The sequence below is a fragment of the Haemaphysalis longicornis genome, unplaced genomic scaffold (genome assembly GCF_048455015.1).
Source record: "Haemaphysalis longicornis isolate Haplotype H1 unplaced genomic scaffold, Haemaphysalis longicornis Haplotype H1 scaffold_2, whole genome shotgun sequence".
Lineage (NCBI taxonomy): Eukaryota > Metazoa > Arthropoda > Arachnida > Ixodida > Ixodidae > Haemaphysalis > Haemaphysalis longicornis.
This window is the reverse complement of record NW_027526295.1, coordinates 74,911,522-74,936,665: the sequence shown is the minus strand read 5'-3', so window position 1 is coordinate 74,936,665 and position 25,144 is coordinate 74,911,522. Positions and strand designations below refer to the sequence as shown.

At 46.2% G+C, this 25,144-nt stretch overlaps 1 protein-coding gene across 1 annotated transcript; it reads right to left on the bottom strand.

Moving 5' to 3' along the window:
* Nucleotides 1-530: 530 nt before the first annotated feature.
* Nucleotides 531-23,321, bottom strand: LOC144167191 (uncharacterized). The gene is made up of 6 exons (XM_077696539.1): nucleotides 23,190-23,321; nucleotides 22,817-22,962; nucleotides 13,304-13,384; nucleotides 5,703-5,741; nucleotides 2,652-2,702; nucleotides 531-664 (listed from the first exon to the last, which is right to left on the bottom strand). The coding sequence occupies exons 1-6, from the start codon at nucleotides 23,251-23,253 to the stop codon at nucleotides 635-637; spliced, it is 411 nt and encodes a 136-aa protein (XP_077552665.1). The 5' UTR covers nucleotides 23,254-23,321; the 3' UTR covers nucleotides 531-634.
* Between the last annotated feature and the right edge of the window lie 1,823 nt (nucleotides 23,322-25,144).

The window sequence follows — 25,144 nt, the reverse complement described above, 5'->3', positions numbered from 1 at the left end:
TGGTGCAGGGTGTGCACGGGATTGCAGATGGCGTTCAACAGGTTGAAGACATCTGCCATGTGGTATCTACGCCATCACCCAAACGATTTCTTTCTTCCTATTTGGTAGCTAGTAGAGTGCAAGCTTGAGTAGGTCCTATGATATTTTTTTGTAAGGCAGAAAAATTGTAAATTACATTTCAGTATCAGGTGAATAACGAAGCCGTCTTGTTACGTACGCCGGATCGCGCATTCATGCTAATTGTTTGTAGACGACAGCAATATTCTTGCCGGCGAGATTTCTCAATTTTTTCAGTGTCCAAATTAAATTTAAATTACTTGTTTATTTCTCACCACTCCTAAAGTAAAGTATTGGGACTGTTGAGTTTGTTGGGGGACGAGACTGTTCCTTACCTTATCACAAGAAAGCATGACCAAAGAAGTAATAAAATAAATAGAAGTGGACCGCATGAAAGATTTTCCGACAGCTCTATCCACGTTAAATTGTGCTGCGATTTCGATGCGGGATCAAAGAATCCGGGAAATTTCTGTTCAAGGCGCAAGTTTTATTTGACTCAATCTTCTTACGTCTTGGTGCAAGTCGCCATTATGAAGACCGGAAGTGGCGGTTGGAGTCAGCACTGGCAGAGGCTTATTCAAAAGGCCATTGCTCTTTCCAGGCATTCCTGTGAAAAAAAGTGAGCTTTTGTTTTCGCAGAAACAAAAAAGTAATCCATGGTTCTCGTTGGGAAACAACGTACCGTGTCGTGTGAAAACATTGCTACAGCTGGCCCAATAAAACTTGCTGCTGGGCTAGTGGGTTCATGATCATGATCGTAACAACCGGGATTAGCGCTTTAAAGAAGAGGACACAGGTAAGAGAAAACGGACAGCTGGCCCGATGTTCACAAATTCCGCAGCGACTACTGGAAGCCTAGTTAGGAATGATGGATGCTACCCATTGAGTCCAGGTGAATTTCGTCAAAATTTTAGCTCAGCACTCCCACTCTTGCAAACGGCAAAATCCTGATATCACTGATGTTGGCAGCCGTAATTACGAATTTTTTTATAAATCGCTTCCCGTGACACCATGAAAGCGGCGTAATAATAAATTCTAATTTAATGCAGGTACCCTAAAATGGTAGCTGCGAGTTAGCCGGTAGACCGCTTTTCCAGCTGCCATATGATTGTCGCGCACTGTACAAAGGTAGAGCGAGTTCAACATACCATGTGAGGGTCACCTGTTAAGCCAGATGTATGGTTGTGAAATACGCTCTTCTTGGCACCGCCAGTTTCAATCGCCTCTTTGAGATATGTAGGAATTGCGCAATAAGATAAATGTTACCTAAGGCTCCCGAAGCTAATCTGAAAACAGCGATCGACGCGAAGAGGCTGTCGAGAATGCCTAGTATAAGCACGGACAATACAAAGATTTCTTGGAGGAGCGAATGATGTCTTAGTGTGCGGGTCAAGCCCAGGTGTGCCTTCCAACATAGCTGTCATTGCATGGTATCCTACCTGGCTGTCGTCCTCCTCTACGTATCGCGAAGAGCGGGATTTTTCAAGGCATCTTTGAGCGCAAGGTGCGTGAAGGCAGGCGACTTATTTGTACGTACGAACGATCTACCCAAAATATGAGGCGTAATCACCGCAGTGGCACAGAATCTAAGCCTTGGGCTGCTGAGTTCAGGAACACTGTTTCGATCCAGGCGGCTGCAGCAGTTCTTCTGGTGAAGGCAACAAGCAGCAATTCCCTTGTATCATGGTTCGGCGCTTAAAAATATACGACCCGGTGAAATAATTCGAAATCACCTACTACCATGCGACTCATAGCCTAGGGGTTGCTACGAATAGTAAAGCACCCACCACGCTAGTGTTTTAACGCCTAGATTGTGGTCAAACTGCGTTAGCGCAGTGGCACGAAATTAGACCCACACCTTTTCACGCTTCAATCAGAACCACTCTCGGAGGGACGGGTTGTATGCCGTGTTGTAGGACGATGCATTTAAATTATGTTTCTGTCAGTCACATCTATGAGCCCATTTCAACTGCCTATTTTAGAAGGTTCCTCTGGTCGCACGTAAGTAACAAATGCAAACTTATAGGTCCGCAAGTAAAAGAATGATGTAGCATGTTGCAGGTCTCAGATGATTACTTTTCATTTCTGCTGTTCTGCAATACACAAGGCGGAGATCATCACACCATATTAAGATGTAATCAGTCATTCGATAGTAGAATGGCAATTTTACACGACATTCGTAGAGAATGTCGGAAATCCTCGATGAAAACATTTATACAAAGTTTTTACTTTTGCATAATCGCGTTTTGGGCAACAAGAGCAAAAGGGAGCAATGGGCCCAGTGATAAAAGGTGAAATACGAGCGTTCGAACACTATTATGAACACATTATAAGTTTCTTTACAACACCCCTGCCTAATTGGCGTTCAGATATTGCACAGCAAGACCAATTTCTTAATTCCATTTATATAACATTTCATTTTACTTTCTCTTTGACCAACTACTGCCTTTCCTTTGCGGAGTAAGAATGGTCTCCGGTTGGTTGCTAAATGAATGCGAAAATTGATATGGGCCGATGACCAGAAAATAGAGTTTTTGATGTGAAACGCACAGTTTTCGTAGTTCTTCTTGAGTCAAATTGAAGTGCTTACGTACCATTCCTTCAGCGAAGAGTTTCGCATCATCGGCGCCCATGCCACTTGAAGCCTGCAGAACAAGGAATAGGCGAATAAGCACTGAATAGCAACCAGTAAATAGAAACCAAACAAATGCAATGCAGTATGTTTATTGAGCACAGACGTAAATGAAAACAATTGAAAATAATTATATCGTCATCCAAAGCTTAGTTTACGGTGCACGAGGCAGAAAATTTGAAGCTGTTTTTATTGAGACGTTTTTCAGGGATTGAGATTTTTGAGCTCAAATATGCTGATTTCCATAAAGTTTTCTGCCAGAATTGATATTCCAGTTTGTCTTACAAGCCAATACTAGAAAGTCTAAATTAAAAAGCTGTGCGCAATCTGAATTGTGTCGTTCATGTCAGGTGTAACGTAGACGGATTATTGCATTGGTTAGGAAAAACTATGATATTGAATCTTGTCCTACGTTTTATGCCGTTCACTCTCGAACTTCGGAGCAATCACACCACCTTACAATAAGCTCTTTTCAGCGAAGGTCTTATTCTGATTTTCTGAGTCCTTCCTCCACTTGAGCCTACAGTGCAGGAGATCGTTGAAATTGATTTCTCCATGGATAAGCGTTGGCGATTGCTCCCCTCAGCTGAGTGGATAGAGCAAATGGAGTAGACGAGGGACTCAGAATACGGCCCTCAGTGGCACTGTGGCCGCGATATTTCGCGTATCCGTCACACGCGAACAGAGTAGGACGTGCGGCAAAACCACGTTTTCCTCATTTCCTATCACGCATAATCAAATCTGGCCGTATACACCAGCCATCACCATTATCTTTAACTGATTTTACTATGTTCGGTTGATTTTTTTTTGTTACCTATTTGTGGTAACCACTTCATTTCATTCAATAACCTTTTCTCTGGCGCTCTTTGCCCTTAGTCGGCCTTGCGCCATAAACAACCCAACCATCATCATCATCATCAAAACCACGTTTTTCACAAAAGCTCCGTCCCGCTCACTGTAATCTGGATACCGGAAGACACGACTACTTTTGACGGGTAAAACGGCGTGTTAATGCCAAAATGGTTGTCTTTCTATACGTGCGCATGGTTTCAGTAGCGTTTGTGTTCCGTCTCGTGTTTTCTGTTCTTTGCCAGTTTTATGTATAGCTTTGTCTAAGGTTCTCAAGTGCTTCATGGAAAACTGAAGCCTTTAGAGGAGTTGCGTTGCTCCTGATATTACTGGCGTCATTCTTGACCCTTGCAGCCCCAATTTTGTTTTAAAGAAAAAATATTTTCTATGTGTTCTACTAAATTTTGGGGTTTCCCATGATCCCACAAAGAAAAATAGAGTTGCTAATGCAACTATTCATTGATTTATTAATGAGGCAATTAGGGCAGACATTTCGGAATTAAACACGTTCGTTTGAGCAGAAAATTTTAAAATCATGCTTTCCAAAATTTTATGACCCCACGAGTATTGTAGCTTCGAGCTTCGAGGTGCACATATTTATAGATAATCAAGCTTGGCAATAAAACTAATACATTTCTTGTTTTAGCCTCAACGTCGCTATTTTGTATTCACTCGAGGTTTCTCTTCTTTGTGGTGTGCAGATCCACTAAAACGCCACAATTGTGACGTCTTCGCAAAAGTCACCTTTGAAGTAGAATTCTTCAGAAAATTAGAAGTATTGGTTTTATTACCTATGCGCTAGAGAAACTTTTATGTGGTGGCTCCATTTGACAGCACCCAAATCGCGTTTAAAAGTATATAAGGATTATTTAAAACGCTGATATCCCCCCTAAGTTCGTCTTTCAATTTGTTCAGCTCTAGGGTGTAATTCCTGTAATCGTGTTGAATGCATTCTTCGAAGTTCCTCGATTCTTATTTAAGTTCGTCTTTCCGATTGTTCAGTTCAAATTTCATTTCCACTTTCAATTTATCATATCTTAGGCCTCAAATGCAACGAAAACTGATGCAGACAGCCGCACAGATTGGAAGCAGAGACGACCGGGACGCGTATAGGCGTTTCCTAGTGAGGACAGCCAAGCGACGTATGGCGCCATCTAGGGGCATGTTTGAAGATATGTCCACGTGCATGTGACCCTCATTTTAATCGCTAACAATCGCTTCGTCTCGTAGTGTAGTTCCCCTTCTGCGGCTGCAAGCGAACATCCCAACCCGTGTTCAAATCCCGTTACTGCTTTTTGTTTTCATTTTCAGGGGCTTGTCATATTTGAATATTAACATTTATTATCACGCATATAACCTATTTATGACATCTTTATGCATTATAAATGAGATTTGGGTTATTTTCATTGCCTTTTGGTCAGTTTCGCCTACTGCTTCTTGTTGGTTTTTGCGCGTTTTCCTCTTTTAGGTCGGTTTCGCCTATTTCTGTTGAATATTTTTCTACACCATGGTTTTCAACCATCGCAGGTCTGTTTTGGCTGTAGTTTATTTCAATTCGGGTGATTTTGTAAGCTTCAGGTATACTTTTATCCTGTTTATCCCCATAAGCAAGCTCAGGTGACCGCTGGCCGTACTGACTAGGAAACGCATATGCGCGACTGGATCAAGCAAACCACAGATTTGCTTGCGTGCACTACTACAGGCAGTAGTAAGCTTGGGTAGGAACGTTGCTAATGGTAATTAATCATAACATGGGATTATTGGGCTCGCCGTAGATGAGATAGGGCGGGTGACCGTAGGTGATAATTTTGTGGTTGCTGTCTAGCTTTGCATCTGTTGCATTTAGTATATTTGATCATAATTGCGTACCTGCTTTATTCATTTCTGCTTGGGTATTTTCTCCAGTTTCGTAGAGAGCTGCACCGTGCGCCGAATGCGATTAATAGAAAATGGAAGCCTTGTTACCCGGTGTTCAAAAGAGGACGTGACCACTAAAGTGTGACCTAAACAAATCGGAAATGAACAAACAACGTGTTCCTAATCAGCATCCACGCGGCTGAATCTGGAGCATGGTTGCACATCCACGGCGTTTTGTTTTGCCGTTGACTGGAACACATGCAGGAAACAAACCTAGCCTCAACAGTTGATTTGCTATCAAGCTTACCTTGACATTTGCAGCGGCCTCCTCGCAGCAGTCTATGAACTATAGTTGTTGCAGGAAACAAACAAAACAAAATTTTAACGCTAATACTGATTACCTACAATGTCGCAGCATGTGGTCGCAAACGGAAGGTACAAGTATAGAAACGTCGAAACATTGAAGAGCGAACCTCTGTATGTGTTTCTTGCTCCCATTAAATTCAATTATGCAGTGCACTTGTTGCGGAATGAGGTTGCAGACGAGCGTTGCGTAAAAATAATAGAGGATATCTACAATGGGTCCACAGCTACCATCGACCCCCGTAAGGAGAGCAGTAAGATACCTATAAGGAAGGGCGTCAAACAAGGCAACACAATCTCCACAATTTTATCAGAGCAGGCTTATAAGAGGTATTCATAATATTGGATTAGGAACAGGTGGGCGTAAGGCTTAACGGAGAATACCTCAGTCCCCGCACGGGGCACCTTGAGTATTCATGGTGACGGTGAGCAGCGACACCGCGGACCCCGAGCTCCCAACATAAGCCGTGTCCAACCGTGGCGACGTGTTTAAAGGTGAAGGGTAGAAGCCGTAAACGGTGGCCGTCGGAGCCTTGGTCAAGCTCCGGCCGATGGGCTCCCTGCCTGTCTACCAGGCAGGGAGCTCCGGGACCTCTTTGACTACCAGGGTAAGGTCAAAGGAGAAAGTACCCCCGTCTCCCTGCTTTTATACTATGCTTTATGGTATTGTCTAAAACCCCCTCCAACCGCGATCGGCCCCCTAAAAGGGGCCGCACCGAAGTATCGTTTCCCCCATTGCCATCTTTGACATTTCCTGAACCAGATAATTTTTCTCGATTTCTTGTGATGGAATCGCTCAATCCAACCCACCCTCTTGCATCTCAGTCAGTCTTCTTGATCGCCAAGTATCTTGAAGCCATAGTAGGAAAATCATATAAATGCAAAAAACAAAGGTCTGGTGAACTCTTAATTGAAATAAATGACAAGCAGCAGTCTGCAAAGCTTCTAGGTCAGACTAGACTGGCTGATCTTGACATCCGGGTCACACCGCATCGGAGCCTCAACAGCTCGCAGGGTGTGATATCCGAGACAGACCTCCTAAACGAAACCGATGCGGATCTCCTTGCCGGCTTGAAGGATCAGGGCGTCACTGCCGTGAGACGCATCACTATCCGCACAGACGACAAGGAGATTCCCACCAAGCACATCATCTTGACCTTTGACCGCGCAGTACTCCCACAACACATAAATGCAGGTTTTATCCGTTGCTCCATCCGTCCGTACATCCCGAATCCGCGGCGCTGTTTTAAGTGCCAGCGGTTCGGGCACGGTACGAACTCTTGCCGTGGCCGATTGACGTGTGCAAAATGCGCGGCGCACGATCATCCGAGCGAGAACTGCGCATCCGAAACCCTCACTTGTGTAAACTGCGGGGGGCCGCATGCAGCATACTCCCGCAAGTGCGAAAAATTCCAACTAGAAAAAAAGATCATAAACATTAAGGTCACTGAGAACATCACCTTTCCAGAGGCGAGAAAGAGGTTCGCCTCTTTCCCTCTGGGGAGGTACGCCGACGCAGCTCGCCGGGGGGCGGAGCGGCGTCTGGTTTCCACAGGGACCCAGTTCAGCGAGTCTGACCTGGTCCCTTCTCCGCCCCCCCCTGGGTTGCCTCGGGCAGCCCAACCTGCCACCACGCCGCCTGCTGAGGCAGCAGCGGTTGTGGTGGCCACGTCTTCCGTCGGGACCGGTGCCGCTCCCGCCTCTGTCTCCCCGTCCACCAGTCCGTTGGAGGGTACCGAGGTGATGGACACCACGGGCCCCGCACCGGCTCCCACCGCCACCGCACCGCCCTTGCCACTTTTGGCGTTCCCGACGCCCGCGGCGGTGGCGGCTCAAGTGAAGGGCTCCCGAAGGGGGGCCAAGTCCGGGGGGCCCGGTCCGTCGGGCACCCCTCGGACATCTGACGACGAGATGGACGTCGGGCCGTTCCTGCCTGCAACGCAGCGCAAGGAGCGGCCACCGGCTTCCAAGCCTACAGAAAGGCCCAAAAAGCCCAATCCAAGGGTAACAGCCCCGAAAGACGACACATGAACACACACGAACACACACATTCCAGTCATTCTTAAATTTAAATAATGGGAACAGAAAATATTATCCAATGGAACTGCAGAGGCCTCCTTAAAAATCTTGACGATGTGTATGAGATTCTGCATGCCAGTCAGCCAAGTATTATGTGTCTCCAGGAAACCCACCTCAACTCTAAACAAACAAATTTCTTAAATAGGTACATGGTATTCAGAAAGGACAGGGTTGGCTGCACCCACTCTTCAGGAGGTGTGGCCATTATCGCCCGGAAATCATTAGCATGCCACCCTGTCACTTTAAACACTGTCCTCGAGGCTGTAGCGATCCGTACCATAATATTTAATAGGTTGATAACGGTATGCTCTATTTACATCTCTCCTGATTTTGCACTTCTGAGCTCTGATTTCGAGGCACTGGTTGACCAGCTGCCCGAACCATACATACTAACAGGCGACCTTAATGCGCACAACTCTCTTTGGGGCTCCACCAGAACGGATGCCCGAGGTCGCCTGATAGAGAAGTTCCTTACATCCTCCGGAGCATGCCTTTTCAACAAAAAACAGCCTACCTACCATAACTTAGGACACAATACATACTCGCATCTTGACTTGGCTATTGGTTCCGCAGTTCTCTTTCCATGTCTTGATTGGGGTGTGGGCACAGACCCATATGGTAGTGACCATTTCCCCACTTCATTAACGTATATAGGTATAGGCCCGAGCAGTCCATCTTTCCATAAAAGGTTTAATGAATTACAAGAAAACTGGAGCACATTCTCACAAACATCTCAACTACACCACACATCCATAAAACACCTACACGTGGAGGAAGCCGCCCAACTCGTCACGGCGCACATCCTCGACGCCGCCGAAAAGTCCATTCCCCAGGCCTCCAGTGGGTCCCGCTGCCCAAGGAGGCCCTGGTGGAACGAGGACTGCAGGCGGGCGCGAGAGGCCCAGAACAAGGCGTGGGGTGTCCTTCGCCGGTACCCCACGTCGGACAACCTCATTTCTTTTAAACGGGCAAAGGCTTTTGGGAAGCGAGTGCGTCGTGAGGCGAAAAGGGAGAGTTGGCGCACCTTCTTCACTTCCATCAATTCATACACTGATACACACAAAGTCTGGACACGAATACGAAAACTAAAAGGACAACGGACACACAGCCTGCCCCTGGTTAGTACAACAGGGGACACACTGGAAGACCAGGCTAACACACTTGCACAACACTTCGAACACGTGTCCAGTTCAGCACACTACACAAACACTTTCATGAAACACAAAACATCTGTAGAAAAGAAGTCACTGCGTGATAACAACAAGTCGCACACTTCTTACAATTCTTGTTTTTCAATTCATGAGCTGAAGGTTGCTCTGAGCACATGTAAGACGTCAGCTCCAGGTGCAGACAAAATCACATACACCATGATACAACACCTACACCCAGACACTCTTGAAACACTCTTACACCTATACAATAAAATATGGCTTTCGGGGCACATTCCTCGCTCTTGGAGGGAGGCCATAGTAGTGGCTGTCCTAAAGGAAGGGAAGGACCCCTCCTCTCCTGCCAGTTATCGCCCCATTGCCCTGACAAGCTGCCTGTGTAAGCTCTTCGAGAAGATGATAAACAGGAGACTTGTGTACTTCTTAGAGTACAATGGTCTTCTCGAGAGCTGCCAGGCGGGCTTCAGGGCGGGGCGATCTACCAACGATCAACTCGTTGCGTTAGAGTCTTATATCAAAGATGCTTTCCTCCACAAGCAGTACTGCATGACGGTCTTCTTTGATCTTGAAAAGGCGTACGATACTGCTTGGCGGTACGGCATCCTTAGCGACTTGAAGACCTTTGGCATGTCGGGTAACATGATGAACACGCTTGCCAGTTACCTGTCTGAAAGAACGTTTCGCGTGCGAGTTGGAACTGCACTTTCTAGGGTTCATGTGCAGGAAAACGGCGTGCCGCAAGGTGGAGTTTTAAGTTGCACCCTTTTTATTGTAAAAATGAATTCTCTTCGTAAGTCGCTACCACCATCAATTTCCTCCTCCATTTATGTAGACGACGTTCAATTATCCTTTAAGTCTTGTAACCTGTCTGTCTGCGAGCGCCAAGTCCAGCTTGGTGTTAACAAGCTAGCTGGTTGGGCAGACAGCAACGGCTTTAAATTTAATCCGGGGAAGTGCACTTGTGTCTTGTTTTCCAAGAGGCGTGGCATCCGGCCGGATCCAGACATTCATCTCAATGGTGTCTCGATTCCTGTCAAGAAAGAACACAAGTTTTTAGGTATAATCTTTGACGAAAAGCTCACATTTATCCCACACGTAAAACAACTAAAACATAAATGCTTAAAAACAATGAATGTCCTGAAGGTTCTGTCGCACATCTCTTTTGGTGCTGACAAACAACTTCTTTTACGTGTTTTTACCAGCTTGATAGGCTCACGACTGGACTATGGTAGCGTTGTTTATGGGTCAGCCACTAAAACATCCCTCAGAATGCTGGACCCTGTGCTTCATCTAGGGCTCCGCTTGTCATGTGGTGCCTTTCGGACTAGTCCAGTCGAAAGTCTGTATGTAGAGGGCAACAAATGGAGCCTAGAACGTCAGCGAACCTACACAGACTTGCTTTATGCTTTTAAAATCTCATCAATGCCTCACCATCCTTTTACATCAGTTTTTTATGATACATCCTTATCTCAACTTCTTACTAATCGTCCATCAGTCTCTGCTCCCTTCCCTTTCAGAGTAAGAGAAGAAGCGTCGCAACTTGATGTCATGTTCTCAGACACCATCAAAACCTCCGCTACTGAACTTCTAGTACCGTGGCAGCTTCGCCCGATATCATCTGATGTATCTTTTATAAGTGTCGAGAAAAACAGAGTGCCTAGAAGCGCGATCGTGCAACATTTCTTGTCCCTGCAGCACAAATATAAGTGTGCTGAATTTTACACGGATGCTTCTAAAACTGCCACAACTGTTTCCTGTGCTGCGCATGGTGGTGGTACCTTTAATGTCTGTAGAACTATGAATAGAAATACAAGTATCTTTACGGCAGAGGCCTATGGCATACTTCTTGTAGTTAAACATATTGTTCTAAGTCGAATTCCAAAATCTGTAATTTATACTGATTCTTTAAGTGTTGTGCGTACATTATCCTCACAGAAGTCTAAAAACCATGTGGTCAATGCTCTCATTAGTACTATTATGTCTGTGCATGCGTTAAACCTTGACGTGACCGTGTGCTGGGTGCCAGGGCACTCTGGAATTCCAGGTAATGAGACCGCAGACCGAATGGCGGCCGCTGCTGCCCTTACAACTACAGTTGACATAACAACAATACCCTACACCGACCTCAAATCACACATCAGACAACACCTTCGCACAACATGGCAAGCGCACTGGAATCAACAGACTGACAACAAACTACACATTATAAAGCCACTCTTGGGAGCATACACCACTGATACTCACAACAGACACAACGAAGTTACCCTGGCTCGATTACGGATAGGCCACACGCATGCAACACACTCCCACCTGCTCACGGGATCTCCAAGACCCCTGTGTAGCAGGTGCGGGGAGGGCCTATCCGTAGTCCACATACTAATAACATGCAAGGCACTTCACACAACACGACACAAACACTTCAGAGAACTCTACAGACAACATATCCCACTACACCCATCGCTGTTTCTAGGTGACGATGCCAGTGTTTCTATGAAACGCGTGTTTGATTATTTGTCAGATGTTAAATTTTTAAACCTTGTCTCATATCACGCATAATCAAATCTGGCCCTATACACCAGCCATCACCATTACCTTTAATTGATTTTACAATGTCCGATTTACATGTTTTTATACCTACCTTTTTTTATGGTAATCACTTCGCTTCATTACATAACTTCTTCTCTGGCGCTCTTTGCCCTCGCTGGCCTTGCGCCATAAAACACCAACCATCATCATTATCAGAATACCTCAGTAACCTCAGATTTGCTGATGACGTTGCCTTGCTAAGCAATTCGGGGGACGAATTGCAAAGCATGATTACCGCACTGGACACGCAAAGTAGGATCCTGGGCATCAAAATTAATATGCAGAAAACTAAAGTAATGCTTAATAACTTCGGGAAAGCACAGTGGTTTGAGATAGGTATTGAGGCAGTGGAAGTGGTAAGCAAATATATGTACTTAGGTCATGCAGTGACCCCGGATCCCAACCATCAGACAGAGATAATAAGAAGGATAAGAATTGGGCGGAGTGCCTTCGGCAGGCATTCTGAGATAATCAATGGCTGCCTACCATTGTTCCTAACAAAATAAAGTGTATGACAGCTGCATATTACCGGTACTCACCTACGGGGCAGAAACTTGTAGGCAAACTAAAAGGTCTAACGTAAACTGGCAGCCACTAAGTGAGCAATTGACCGTAATAAGATAGGTGTAACATTAAGGGACAAAAGAGAGCGGAGGTGGTCATGGAACAAACGCGTGTTAAGGACGTACTAGTAGAGGTTAACAAGGAGAAATGGGGGTGGGTAGGGCATGTAATGCGAAGGCAAGGTAACGGTTGGCAATTAAGGGTGACAGAGTGTATCCCTAGAGAAGGCAAGCGTGGCAGGGGGCGGCAGAAAGTTAGATGGGCAGATGAGATCAAGGAGTTTGCGGGGATAAATTGGTCGCAGTTAGCACAGTACGGAGATAATTGGAGATCCCCGAGATAGACCTTTGCCCTGCAGGGGGCGGATATAGGCTGGAGATGTTACCGTATTCTAGCGAGAACTAAATTGTGTTCCCAAAACCTTGATATATTATTCTCCGCTTTCAGTATGAATTTCTGCCTGTGCAAATGCTACCATTAATGTCACTCAGAAAATTTCGTATGTCAATACCTAACTTGCATTTTCAAAGCAAGTGCAGCTGAAGGTTATTGGAAGGAAGTAACAGTAATCAAGAGTGCCTCGAACTCTATTCCCCTCCTGGTCTGAAAGTCTGAAAATTAGTATATTTACCATGTTTTATGCACATAGATTGCTTGACAAGTCGTAAGGCCTTTGGCCCGTATTGATGTTATGCTACTAAAATATTACTTGCAATCCAGTGTACACCATCTTAAAAGTTTTCACAACACAACAGATGCATTCTGTCTTTTTTTGAAATTAGCATTCTTTTTTGTTTCCCTCATTGTAGTGAATATGAGTTCCGTGAACTCACTTTCGGTAAGGTATGAGCAACACGCATCCAGTTTCTGTGATTAGGATACAGAATGCTTAGAGAGTGAACTTAACCTCTATTTCGGGCTTTAATTTCTAGACAGGTGGATATTTAAGGAACACGTGATAGCTGGCAGTTGCTTGCTACACGGTTACTGAGTACTTGACAAAACATTACGAGGGACAGCTCCATTCCCATTTATATTGCCATAGACAAGGGTCCAACGAACTCCAAATAAGTGCAAAACATGCGCCTCCTACTTTTATTTTAAGTTTGGTACGCACTAAAACCTACATAGTTAACGCATGACTTACAACAGATGGTCTCTTATCGACTGGTGCCGAAAGCGTTTTTATTCCGCAAGTGTTGAGGGCCGGGATCATGCCGTCAAGAACCTGCAATTTCAAAAGGAAATTATTATTACACATGTGGTATATAAGAATTCACCACAACCAGCTTTATAGATATCGACCGATCCATGCTAGCGGAATTTTTGTTTACTTGTGTAAATGCCTTTAGTTGTTTCCGAAGCCACCGCCCCGCTTCGCGCTGGTTTTGACCCTCTGTATGAGGCGTCGTCTGCTACTTGAAGTATATACGCACTTGTTCGTCCGGACATCGTTGTTCTTTCGTCTTTTTTTTTTTCCCAAGTCCATCGCACCTGATATTTGTTTATTCACGCCGTGCGAACAACGAAGCTCCTGCAGATTTGATGGTGTGGTTTAATGAACGCTTTTTAAAGGTGAAACCGTTGCTTGTTTAGGCTTTCGAAAGCACGATCCCGTCCGGCGTCCTCAGAATGCACGCCCGCATAGTGTCCGCAAGATGCATCCACAACTACTAAAAATTGACGCGTTTCAGAGCGTACGTACATCGGAAACAATAAAACATACAAAATCAGCCAGCGCGGTTTCTTTCCTGGCATGAATCAGGAAAGATACACAAAAAGGAGCACTTCACGCACACTGTTGTGCATGCTCAATCAGAAAAAATAAAACAAGAAAAAACACTTCGGACTTGCATGCGGTCCATTCTCATTTTCTTGCGACGAATTACATAACACGTTCATCGTAACAGAAGCCTCACAAAAAAAAAACGTGCCCGGAAGTCGCGCTTACAGTCTTGTTTGGCCTTCAGCTTCCGTACAGGTAGTTCCGCCCACGCACGGATAATGATTCTGATGATGATGGTTCGGTTTTTATGCCGCAAGGCCGACTAAGGGCAAAGAGCGCCAGAGAAAAGTGAAGTTTAATGAAGTGAAGTGGTTACCACAAAAAGGTAGGTAAAAAAAAAACGTGTCAACCGAACAGAGTAAAATCAGTTAAAGATAATGGTAATGCCTGGTGTATAGGGCCAGATTTGATTATGCGTGATAGGAAATGACGTTTAAAAACTTAACGTCTGACAAATAATCAAACACACGTTTCACAGAAACACTGGCATCGTCACCTAGAAACAGCGATATATGTAGTGGGATATGTTGTCTGTAGAGTTCTCTGAAGTGTTTGGGTCGTGTTGTGTAAAGTGCCTTACATTGTATGAGGATGTGGATCACGGATAGGGCGTCTCCGCACCTGCTGCACAGAGGTCTTGGAGATGCAGTGAGAAGGTGCGAGTGTGTTGCATGTGTGTGCCCTATTCGTAATCTGGCCATGGCGACTTCAGAGTATCTATTTCGTGTGTCGGTGGTGTATGGTCCCAGGTGAGGTTTTATTACGTGTAACTTGTTGTCTGTTTGTTCACTCCAGTGTGTTTGCCACGTTTTGCGAAGTTGTCTGATGTGTGGTTTTACGTCGGTGTGGGTATTGTGGTTATGTCTACTGTTTTCAAGAGTGTAGCAGCAGCAGCCATTCGGTCCGCTGCTTCGTTCCCGGCTATACCACAGTGGCCAGGGACCCAGCAAAGAACCAGTTCAAATTTGCGTACATACACCGACATAATACCCTTGACGATCAGATTGACAACGTGGTTTTTCGAAGGCACTGTTGACGACAGTGCCCGCACAACACTGAGGGAATCTGTATAGATAATGGATTGTGGGATGTGGCTTTGAAGTATGTGATTGACAACAAGAAGTACACCGTAAGCCTCTGCCGTAAAGATACTAGTATGACTATTCAGAGTTCTAGTGACACTAAGGCCGGGTCCATGCGCCGCGCAGGACATAGAGGTGGCAGTTCTAGAAGCGTCCGTATAAAATTCCGAACACTCATAGTTCTGCTGCAAATACAAGAAATGCTGCAGAATTAATTGCACATGTGGGAGCCGGTTTTTATCTACATGTGTGAAAGATGTGTCGGATGATACAGGGCGGAGATGCCATGGTGCTATAAAATCCGTGAGAGAACTTTGGATGGCATCTAAAAAGAAGACAGCAAGCTCTGACGCTTCCTCTCTAACTCTGTAAGAGAAGGGCGCAGAGAACGATGGTCGGTTTAAAAGGAGGTCAGTCATGGACATATCATGAAAAACTGATTTAAAAGGATGGTGAGGCATGGATGAAATTTTAAAAGCATAAAGGAGATCTGTGTATGCCCGCTGACGTTGTAGGTTCTATTTGTTGCACTCCACATAGAGGCTTTCGACCGGGCTAGTGCGGAAGGCGCCACACGCCAGGCGGAGCCCGAGATGGAGCACTGGGTCCAGCATTTTGAGGGATGTTTTACTTGCTGACCCATTAACAACGCTGCCATAGTCCAATCGTGAACCTATAAAGGTGGTAAAGACACGTAAAAGAAGTTGTTTGTCAGCACCAAAAAAGATGTGCGACAGAACCTTCAGGATATTCATTGTTTTTAAGCATTTATGTTTTAGTTGTTTTATGTGTGGGATGAATGTGAGCTTTTCGTCGAACAGTATACCTAAAAACTTGTGTTCCTTTTTGACAGGAATCGAGACACCATTGAGTTGAATGTCTGGATCCAGCCGGATGCCACGCCTCTTGGAAATGATAATGATTCTTGGATAATGATTCTGCAACACGTCGCTGCACAGTCCGATGTGAGGTTGGAGGCAATAGTCGACATCGGCAGAAGGCTCGGTGGAAAACCTAGCCAAAAGATAGGCGCTCTCATCTCCTAAGAATATGCTTAGGTATTCGGTGCGAGTTTCTTGTTTGATGGTATCAGTTCAGGGGACCTATTATAGCACGCGATGGGAAAAAGCTTATTAGGGGAAAAAGCTTTGCAGCGCTAAATTCGTTTACAGCGCTGACGAAAGTGCCGGGACGGTGACGGCGCTCTGCCACTCGCAGGTTCACTGACCCTTTGAAGTGAATCTTCTAGTTTAGACTAGTACTCTAGGTGAAGGACTTTTCAACAACAGCCGATAAAAAAATAAGAGGGGCGCAATCGCCGATGATCTCGCTTTAAAAAGCCAGCGAGTCCGCGGACCGCTGGCTCGCCTGCTGTGGTGCGCCGCTCTTTTGCGTACCCGCGCGCTATGCGGGCACTTCCATTAAAACAGTGCTCGTTTGCGTCCCAGTTGCGAATACATAGTGCAGCGTTAGCTTGCCGTTTTGTTGCGTGTCTCAGTGACAAAATGCAGCGAGTGTCAAAAGCGTGAAATCTGTTTTACGATTCCGAAGTTAGTGGCGGTAAAACAAGGTGGTCGGGCAAACTGAGAGGCCGCTCGCTTTCATTGTTTGCTCTCACTTTACTTAATTACGCTCTTGCATCATATATTCCCAGTTCGCACTTAATAGCCTAGAATGAGGGTCAGCAACGTTTTGCATTGTAGGTCCGAGTTGCATGCAGCCAACACGGCGGAGGGCTGGATGGCAAATTGGGTGGGAGGGGGAGGGAGATTTGAACGCAAAAAAATAGCGAATTGTCAATAATATTTGACTATCATTTGGTGAAGTGTGAAGATGGGGGACAATTCAACTGGAAGCGACCAATTCTCGATCCTTGTCGCGCTGCCTAACTCCATTTGATGACAAAACTGGCGTCGCGTTCAGATTGTTAGCGACGACCCCTGCACTAGAAGATGACCAACAGCATAGGCGTTAGCAGAGTTCTCGATTAGGGGGGGGCAAAGTCTTACCCCTGCGCCCCCCCCCCCCCGAGACCCCCATTACAGCAACTCCCGACCTCTTCCCACTGAAGGCCTAGCGGTCCGAACGCAGTGCAAAGAGGGATAGTTATAAAATTTTTATTTCAATGCGATAAAATTGCAACACATACAAAATATTTCTCAGCAGAAATTTTCACTTTAATGTGTTACATTGGCAAAATATGTGCCAATTTGGCGCCCCCCTTCAGATGATTAAGGGGGGCGGCCGCCCCCCCCCCTGCCCCCCCTGTGCGCACGCCTATGACCAACAGAGTCAGCGATGATCGTATGTAAATATTCGGGGCCGCGCGTCGTGTATGCGGCTGTTATGTTATGCAAATATAGAAGTACACATCTTTTCAGGCAGCGGGTGCTTGTTTTGCGTCCTTGAATAGCGCTTAATTTGTTTATTTTACGCTTTTGCCTCACCTACTCGCTAGTATATATGTACCCTGCCGTTCGTAAATCGTGCGGCGTAAAACTTTACGCAAGAATCATGTAGTTCGCGAAAATACAAAACAAAATTTCCACTCGTTTTCAAGGCGGTGCCAGGCCAGCAGTGTCAGCTGAGTCGGCTGCGCAATTCTCGCGTTCGCTTGCATGCTCCCGCTGAAGCAACCTTTTGCAGTTACCAGCAGCGTTAAGTGTTTATGCTACTCGTAAACTTTCCTTTCTCGAGCGCATGCAAGAAGAAAGAACGGTAATGGTAGTCATGAAGTTAGACCACCCGACCTGGTGATACTGTCCCACGCCGCGACCACCGCGACAGCTCGCTCAAAAGAAAGCCGAAAAATCGGCTTGTTTTAGCCGATATTATTTTGTTTAGCCTCTGCAACTACTTTAAGAGCTATTTCACACAGTATGCAGTCATTTAAACACGCCACAAAGCGGTTAAACTAAGTACAACCAACTTTCACTCTGTCTTGTTATTGAAAACACATGGAGGGTGGCGAGGGTCGTGTGCTTTTGTACTACCCAGAGGCGTTCGGCCACTGGGGGGCTGCATGTCGCCAAAGGTCTAGCGCGGGAGTCCCATAGCAGAAATCAAGCCGCAGTGAATTTTAATTTAAAACGCCACTGTCAATATCACTTATGTATTGATTTTTTTCTGTAATAAGCCACATATTTTTTCTCAGCAATGTTGCCTTTTAAGAACATTGCTACCAGATTTACTTTAGAACTGTTTTGTCTATATAAATGTCGCTCAAAAAGTGTTGCAACTTGTGGCGGGACGAATGAATCGAATTACAAACAGACAGAAAGGCAGGCAGACGTAAAGACGGGCAAAGTTCGAGTTTCCGAGTTTAAGCATCCCCAAAAAATCTCGTCTTAAAAACAAGCCTTGAAAGACCTGGAGTGCAGCGTTATGTTGGTTAAGGCGGTTATAAAGCATTATTGAGCCAATATATGCGTCTAAGAGCGGTGACTACAGCTGCGCTGGTTTGACTGAACAGTCATATCGTCCGTGAGTTTCCCGTGGCGGCCATGACTTAAGGGCTTTCATCAAGGCGATGGAGTCGTCGCAGGGTTGTCTAGTGGTCCAGGAGGTCTGTACCGGACGTATCGTATGTGGATTGGTTCTTGCAACCTGCTTCTTGTGACGTAAATAGAGTTCAGCATGCAGGGCACGAATATGTAGACAACTATAAGGACAGCACTGCATGCGCCCTGCCTAGTGCATGGCCAATCTCTGAGAAGTCAACTGAAATTCTGTTGCGGCAATCAATGCACATTCTTAGTCAATTCCGGCTCCCTTGTTAGGGCTCGGTGATCGTGCCAAAAAATTAGTCTTTATTTTTCCGGAACGCAGGAAAGTGTAGCGCCTCATTTTTCATTTGCTTCTCAGCGTTTATCATATCTCTTCCCTATGTACATTCTTCTAGTGTGTGTGACGATCCTTTTACGAAAAGTGGCACACTTCAGTCGCGTACGCCTGGCCGACCCCTTCGAAGAACACCTATAAGCAACTCATGTAAAATACCTCTAAAGAAAAGAAGACACAGTAAATAAATGCTGGAGATTTAAACATTGGAATTTTCGATTGCCAAAGGAACTTGTTTGTCGACTTTGCCCAAATACTTCACTACATAAGTCTGCCACCTCAAATACACTCTGATGCAACAATCACATTAACCCGAAACCTAGCTTCATTGCAGTACTGCATCCATCTCAGGCACAACCGTTCCAGTCTAGAGTTACAGGAACCTAACGCACTGACTCCAAAGTCGTTGGTAACGTCCTTTAATTGGAGAATGCACAAGGCAAATACAGTGGCGTTCCTCAACCTCCCTAAACGAACATCTCTATAGCGCGTACAGACCACTGCGCTCTGAGTCAAAAAACCTGTAAACATTTTCAAGGTGAAGACCTCAGAGTTGGTGAAACACTTCATTAAAACGAGAGGCCGTGAGTCTCTTGGGTGAGTAAAAAGGAGGGGGAAAGGGAAGGTCCAGTTCACACAATAAAGACAGTTTCAGTCTTTTGGGGTCATGTTAACATAAAGGGCCAACAATTGAGTGAGTCAGTTGCCCCAAAATGCAACCCTAGCAGTGTGGACTTAGCGGTCCACAAAGTGTGCAGTTCACGGTGTAGACAGTTTACACTGTAGACAGCGCGTGAACATCGGTCAGACCGTTACACCAATTTGTAAAGACCGTTTTCACGAGCATAGTGGGTGATTGCTTCAAGTGTAGTGTAATTGTGTGTGGCTGCAGGGCGCTTGTAATGAGGTGTGAAGAATCAAACATAGAAGCGCGAGCAGAGATGGTGCGCCTAAAAAGCGATACGCCCCGTTAGAATACTGAGAAAGGGCGACGGACCGCTTTGCGGGAGGAATGTAGGCCTCTGCCAAAGGGTAATACGACCCGCCTTCAGAGATGAAGTTGCCGACGGGGTCGAACTGAGCTCTCTTTGGAGAGTGTTTTGAAGGACACTGGTGGATGCGGCCGCAAAGTTAAATGGAACGTTCAATGGAAGATCAACAAAATGTACGTCAATGCTTCCTGCTTAGCGTTCTTGGAAATTTCGAAGCATCCTCTGTAACTGCTTTGATACCGAAATAAAAATCCCGCCATCTCCACGAAGTGAATGATTATGAGTGGGGTGAAGCTCCAATGCTTATCGGTAAAAACGCGAACATTCGCCCACAGATCATATAAAGACTCGACCCGATCATGTAAAGACTTATAGGGGTGATTGTATATACACTTGTATACACGATGTTTTTTATTTACATATCGATGCAATTATATACACTTATATATCCACTCAAGATGTAATTATTTACATATGGATGCCGCGGTGTTGGACCGGAGCACGTGCTGTAGATGGCCATGAAAGTCATGTGACGCAACGTTTCCGAGAAGACTGACGTTCCGCACCAACGCTACCACCAATGCATTCACGCGGCAGGATTTCGAAACGGGCGGACGAGCGTTCTTGAACAGCGTGCTCTGTCAAGATATGGCCTTCATGAGGGGCATACCCAACACGGTGCGTACTCGCAAGCCCAACCTTACAGCTGAGGCCGAACGAGCGATCGAAGAAGTCGCGCTTGAAGCGCTCGTCGGCGCCACCAACCTCAGGTAGCCACGGCTTTCGGCGCTTGACCGCTGCTTCCCGCTCCCTCTTCGATTCTGCAGCGGAGCAGAGGAGACGGAGGAGTACAGGGGCCCTATTCTCGACTGCACAAATTGCCGGCAATGCGCCCATGTTTTTTTGCGTAAGCACGACGTAAGCAATCAGTGGCGTGCTGCACCTGTAGCTATGACGAATTACAGTGTATTTTGACGAGTCACTCATAAAGATCGCTACGAAGGTATCAAATATTGTGCAAGAAAGATATAAAAACACTTGGCATGTACTATAAACATTAAGACGGTAGCTGAGGCTGAGAAGAAAAACACATTTCTGGAGGTGGTCAGATTTGGCGTCAACACCACAAGGCGATCAGGTAACGTTGATCCAAAAGCGAGCGAAAGGAGGATGTCGAGCTAAAGAACATCACACATTATTTTTACCGTATCTATTTCTTTCAATCGCTTTTAGTAACATAACTGGGCTCTCTGCTTCAATGCAAGCTTTGTTGCGTTATCACCTTCCCTACCGCCACCGCCGCTACGCCATCATCTGCTGCTATGTTACAAGTTTATGGCGTGTTCACAGAAAAATTCCCCCGCATTTCCCCGAGGGGGAGAATGTGAAAGTGCGAATGCACGGTTGTCGGCCCGCTTGCGGCGCTTGCGCTCGGCCCCCGCAGCCCACCGCCTCGCCGCCTTCTCTTCCATCTCTTCCATCGGGTTTGTAGTATCACGTGTACACCACGCAGTTATCAAGCCGCTATAACGCCGCTGAGTCGCCAACGCACGCCGCTGACGACGTATACTATAGTTTGAATGCGTTAAAGATATAAGGCGCGTTACTCACACTGATATCAGCGTGGCGTCCGTGGCTTAGTCGGTAGCGCGTCGCGCTGCGGCCGGAAAGTCCTCGCATCGAAACCTGGCGCCGGATGCTGTTTCTTTTTTAAATATAGAAGAGCACTGCGGACGCCGCCGCCGCCGCCGGCGGTGGATGGTTTGGGGTCGCTTAAAAAGACGGCCGCGACCATCGCTTGTATGACACATAGGAGCAGCGAAGCGCTACGCCTGATAACAGCGCAGCGCACCGATGTCGCCGATTCACTCATTCGTCAAGCTCGACTTCAATCAGCGCTGTAATGAACCAAATAGTCACTTTTCTTTGTTATTTTTCTCTTGAGTTCGATCTTGTGACCCCACAACTTACTAGGACGAGTGTGGACAAATGCCATGCATTGGGTTCTCTTTGTCACGGAGAGGCTTGTACTGCCCTCTTATGTTGCGGTTACACCTAACAAATAATGTTTATTTTATTGCCAAACATAAAAGCAAAATACTGCACGTTATTTGTGTGCTCCATGATTGCTGACGTGGAAGCAGTTGAAAGTATAATTTGTTTCGGTAGGAAACATGCTTTAAACAGCGCGCATGCGAGACTGCGCCTGCTGCAAATTGCCGCACATTTCGCGGCGCCGTAAGCCGGGGCAATTTTTTGCCCTATTTTGCTTGTATTTTGCGACAAAAACAGCCGCCATTTTCAAGTTGTCACGTAGCCTTACGTCACTTTTACGCAGGCTGAAGTTGCCAATGCATGACGTAATCGTTCCCGCCAACTGTTTAAATTACGTCATGCCTTCTCAGCCAATCACAGAGAGGGTGTGTATTACAGGCATTATTGTTGTTGCATAGCAAAGACAGGCCTACGTTGTCATGTCTAGCGCTTTTAGTCTGGTTTTTCATTGCCGGACAACAATTATGCTCTTTCAGTAAGGAGAAATAAGGCAAACTTTAGAACTGGTGCCCGTTCACGTCATAAAACGTCAAAATGACGACAGCACACACAACCGCTTTGTCAACCGGAAGCACGTGACCATAATTGAAAGCCAATCAGAAAAGACTTCCGGCAAATTGCCTGAATTGCCGGCAATGTGTGCCGTCAAGAATAGGGCCGCAAGTGTGTGCTGCGCCGCCTTGAGCGGCGGCGCGCTATCTAGCCAGCGACCTATGAACTATTGCACAGCTGCGCCTCTAGCGGTCGCCTTGAGAACTAGTGGACACGGCGCATCGAGGGACTTGCCCAAAGCGAGAGGAGCTTCGCCCCTAAAACAGTCATAGCGGTTTCGAATAGACTCATTTACCTACCACTGAAAATTAGAGCACCACTACCGATGCGAATCAACATGTGGGAAGGCTCACCTGCATGGTGATCTCCGGCGTCATGGCGGCCATGTTCTTCAGACACACTTGGAGCTCAGGGAGCTTGTCCATCATCAGCTGCCTCGTCTCTGGGTGGGTGATCTTCTCATCGAACAGCTTCGCCAGCACCTCCGTCAGGCCCTGGCCTGCATGCGCCAGGCAGAAGGCGACGATTCAAAGTGATGTCTTGCTGACCGCGGTGCACTGGCCACTTGGAGCATTAAATGACTAAATCATGGTGAAAAGAAACCAAAGCATAACGTTTCGGCAGTTAACTACGAGCAAGGCCTGTAAAAGTTTGAACCTCTGCCTATGCAGTGAACAACGCAAAATCCTGATGAGAGTATTTAGAAGCCCCTTGGCGTTACAAAACCTTCAGCGATGGTGGCGGGTGTTGTGATGAGCACAAGTACAGCGGCAAAGCAACGAAAATCCATGTTATCTCGCTCAGGGCGACTCAGCTTCGAAAGCGTTGTTACACCGGCGTCACACCGGCTGCGCAGAAAGCGACCGGCCCTTTTAAACCCTCCTGGAGAGTGTTCCAGTTGGCTGAGCCAGAGCGCATGAAGGGCCCCGAGAAAAACAATAAAGAGAGCTGCTTCAATTACCGGGTCTGTTCATGCCGACCATGTCCTCGCAGTAGATGACAAGATAGTGAACGCGTGCCAGTGAAGTCATTCGGAAACCGGCCTTTGCACGCGGTCTGCCAAAAATTAACTTCTTACGCATGGGCAGTCGGCGAATCCTGGAAGGGAAGCATGCACACGAGAGAACAGGGCGACGGTCACGCTCCCATGATCCCGTTCACGCAAGCTTCATTGAGTGCCAAAATAGTGATTAATTGTTGCGCTGCGTGCCACGTTGTTGGCTCCTCAGCCCTGATGTCTTGTTTTAGCTGTGCCAGAGAGAGATAGAGAGAGAAACATAGATATATATAAAGTGTTTATATATAGCGGTTAAAACGCAGCTTCTGCCCTTCCCTTTAACATTAGCTGGTTGATTGATATTCCGACTTTTCAGCCGTGCGGCGTTTACGAGCGGCGTTCTTGATACGTGTATAGTTATCTCATATTCGTTCCACCATGTTTCAGCCAGTATGCGTAGGATTTATTGAACTCGGGTATCGGCCATTTATACGAAACTAGCCGGCCTAAATATAGTGACGGCAATGTCATGGCTATTTCAATACCTTAATACTGTCAATCATACTGCTCCCGTCGTCGTCATCACCGCACTCCTCCTTCTCCCCTCCCACTCCTCCTGTAATATGAAGTGAGGAAGAGTGCCAGGTTTTCAACAGTACTTGCCATCGTCAAGAGATTGCGTAAGGAACATCCGATAGCGGCGGACTGGGTGCAGGAAGTTATTGCATTGTAGTCGGAGTAGTAGTCATTTTTCTTCTCTCCGTCATCCAAGAACAGGTGTGGAGTAAACGCAAACAATGTCTTGAGCGAGACATACGTGCATCGTAGGCTCGAGCCTCTTGGTACTTCCGCTGACAGCGCAGGCTTCAATTTTGCTTCCCGCGACTCTGTACCCACTTCCGATATCAACTCACAAAGATTGTGCCGAACTGCGCACCGGGAAATGGCTGCTAAGTGTGGGGCATATGTAGTTGGATCTCCCCCGCAATATTCGTTTTCTTCGCAATGTCACCGCGTGAAAGCAGTGAATGAGGCCTACCCTTCTAATCGGGTCTCTTCATTTTCCTCTGCGGCCTACTTTTATTTTTCCTAGGAAATTGTTCCCTTACATAAAATAAAATGTAATTACATATTATTAACAATAAATTTTATTAGGGAAAAAGATTCTATGGCGTACGGATGGCGTTCGATGTCGCGCCAAAACGCACTGCAGGGAAGCCAACTTCACACCAATATATTTCACAAAGCGATGGCGATGATACGCGAAGGCACATCAAGCGCATCTAGAAGAAAACACTTCCCGTGGTCAGAATCGAAGCTGCGACCCTCGCGTTGTGTCTACGATTTCGCCATTCCGACATGGTCGCAACCGTTTGCATATCGGACTTAGAATTCGACATCTGGTTGCATGGGAAAAAGTTTCGAGTTGTATCCTTTAATTTTTCAGAAAGGGAATTTTATTTTTATAGTTTGTAAGTTTTTAATATTTTTGACTTTCGATCACGTGACGCTACGACCGTGTGTACATGAACCAACTTGTAAACATGAACCAACTAGGCCAACAACAAGTTCTATGAACATATATACCGGGCGTAGACGTTTACATTTGGCTGCGAGTATATAGGACTATTGCGCAGTACCCATTTCACTTAGGCCGTGTGGCTGAATTGAGTCACCGACAGAC

What these genes read in the sequence shown, in the direction of transcription:
- LOC144167191 (XM_077696539.1), bottom strand. Translation starts at nt 23,253, where the DNA reads ATGGATTTTCGTTGCTTTGCCGCTGTACTTGTGCTCATCACAACACCC. An exon ending in AGGCCGCTGCAAATGTCAAG is followed by an intron (nt 2,703 to 5,702) that starts GTAAGCTTGATA and finishes CTTGTTCTGCAG; the next exon opens with GCTTCAAGTGGCATGGGCGC. An exon ending in AACTCTTCGCTGAAGGAATG is followed by an intron (nt 665 to 2,651) that starts GTACGTAAGCAC and finishes TTTTTTTCACAG; the next exon opens with GAATGCCTGGAAAGAGCAAT.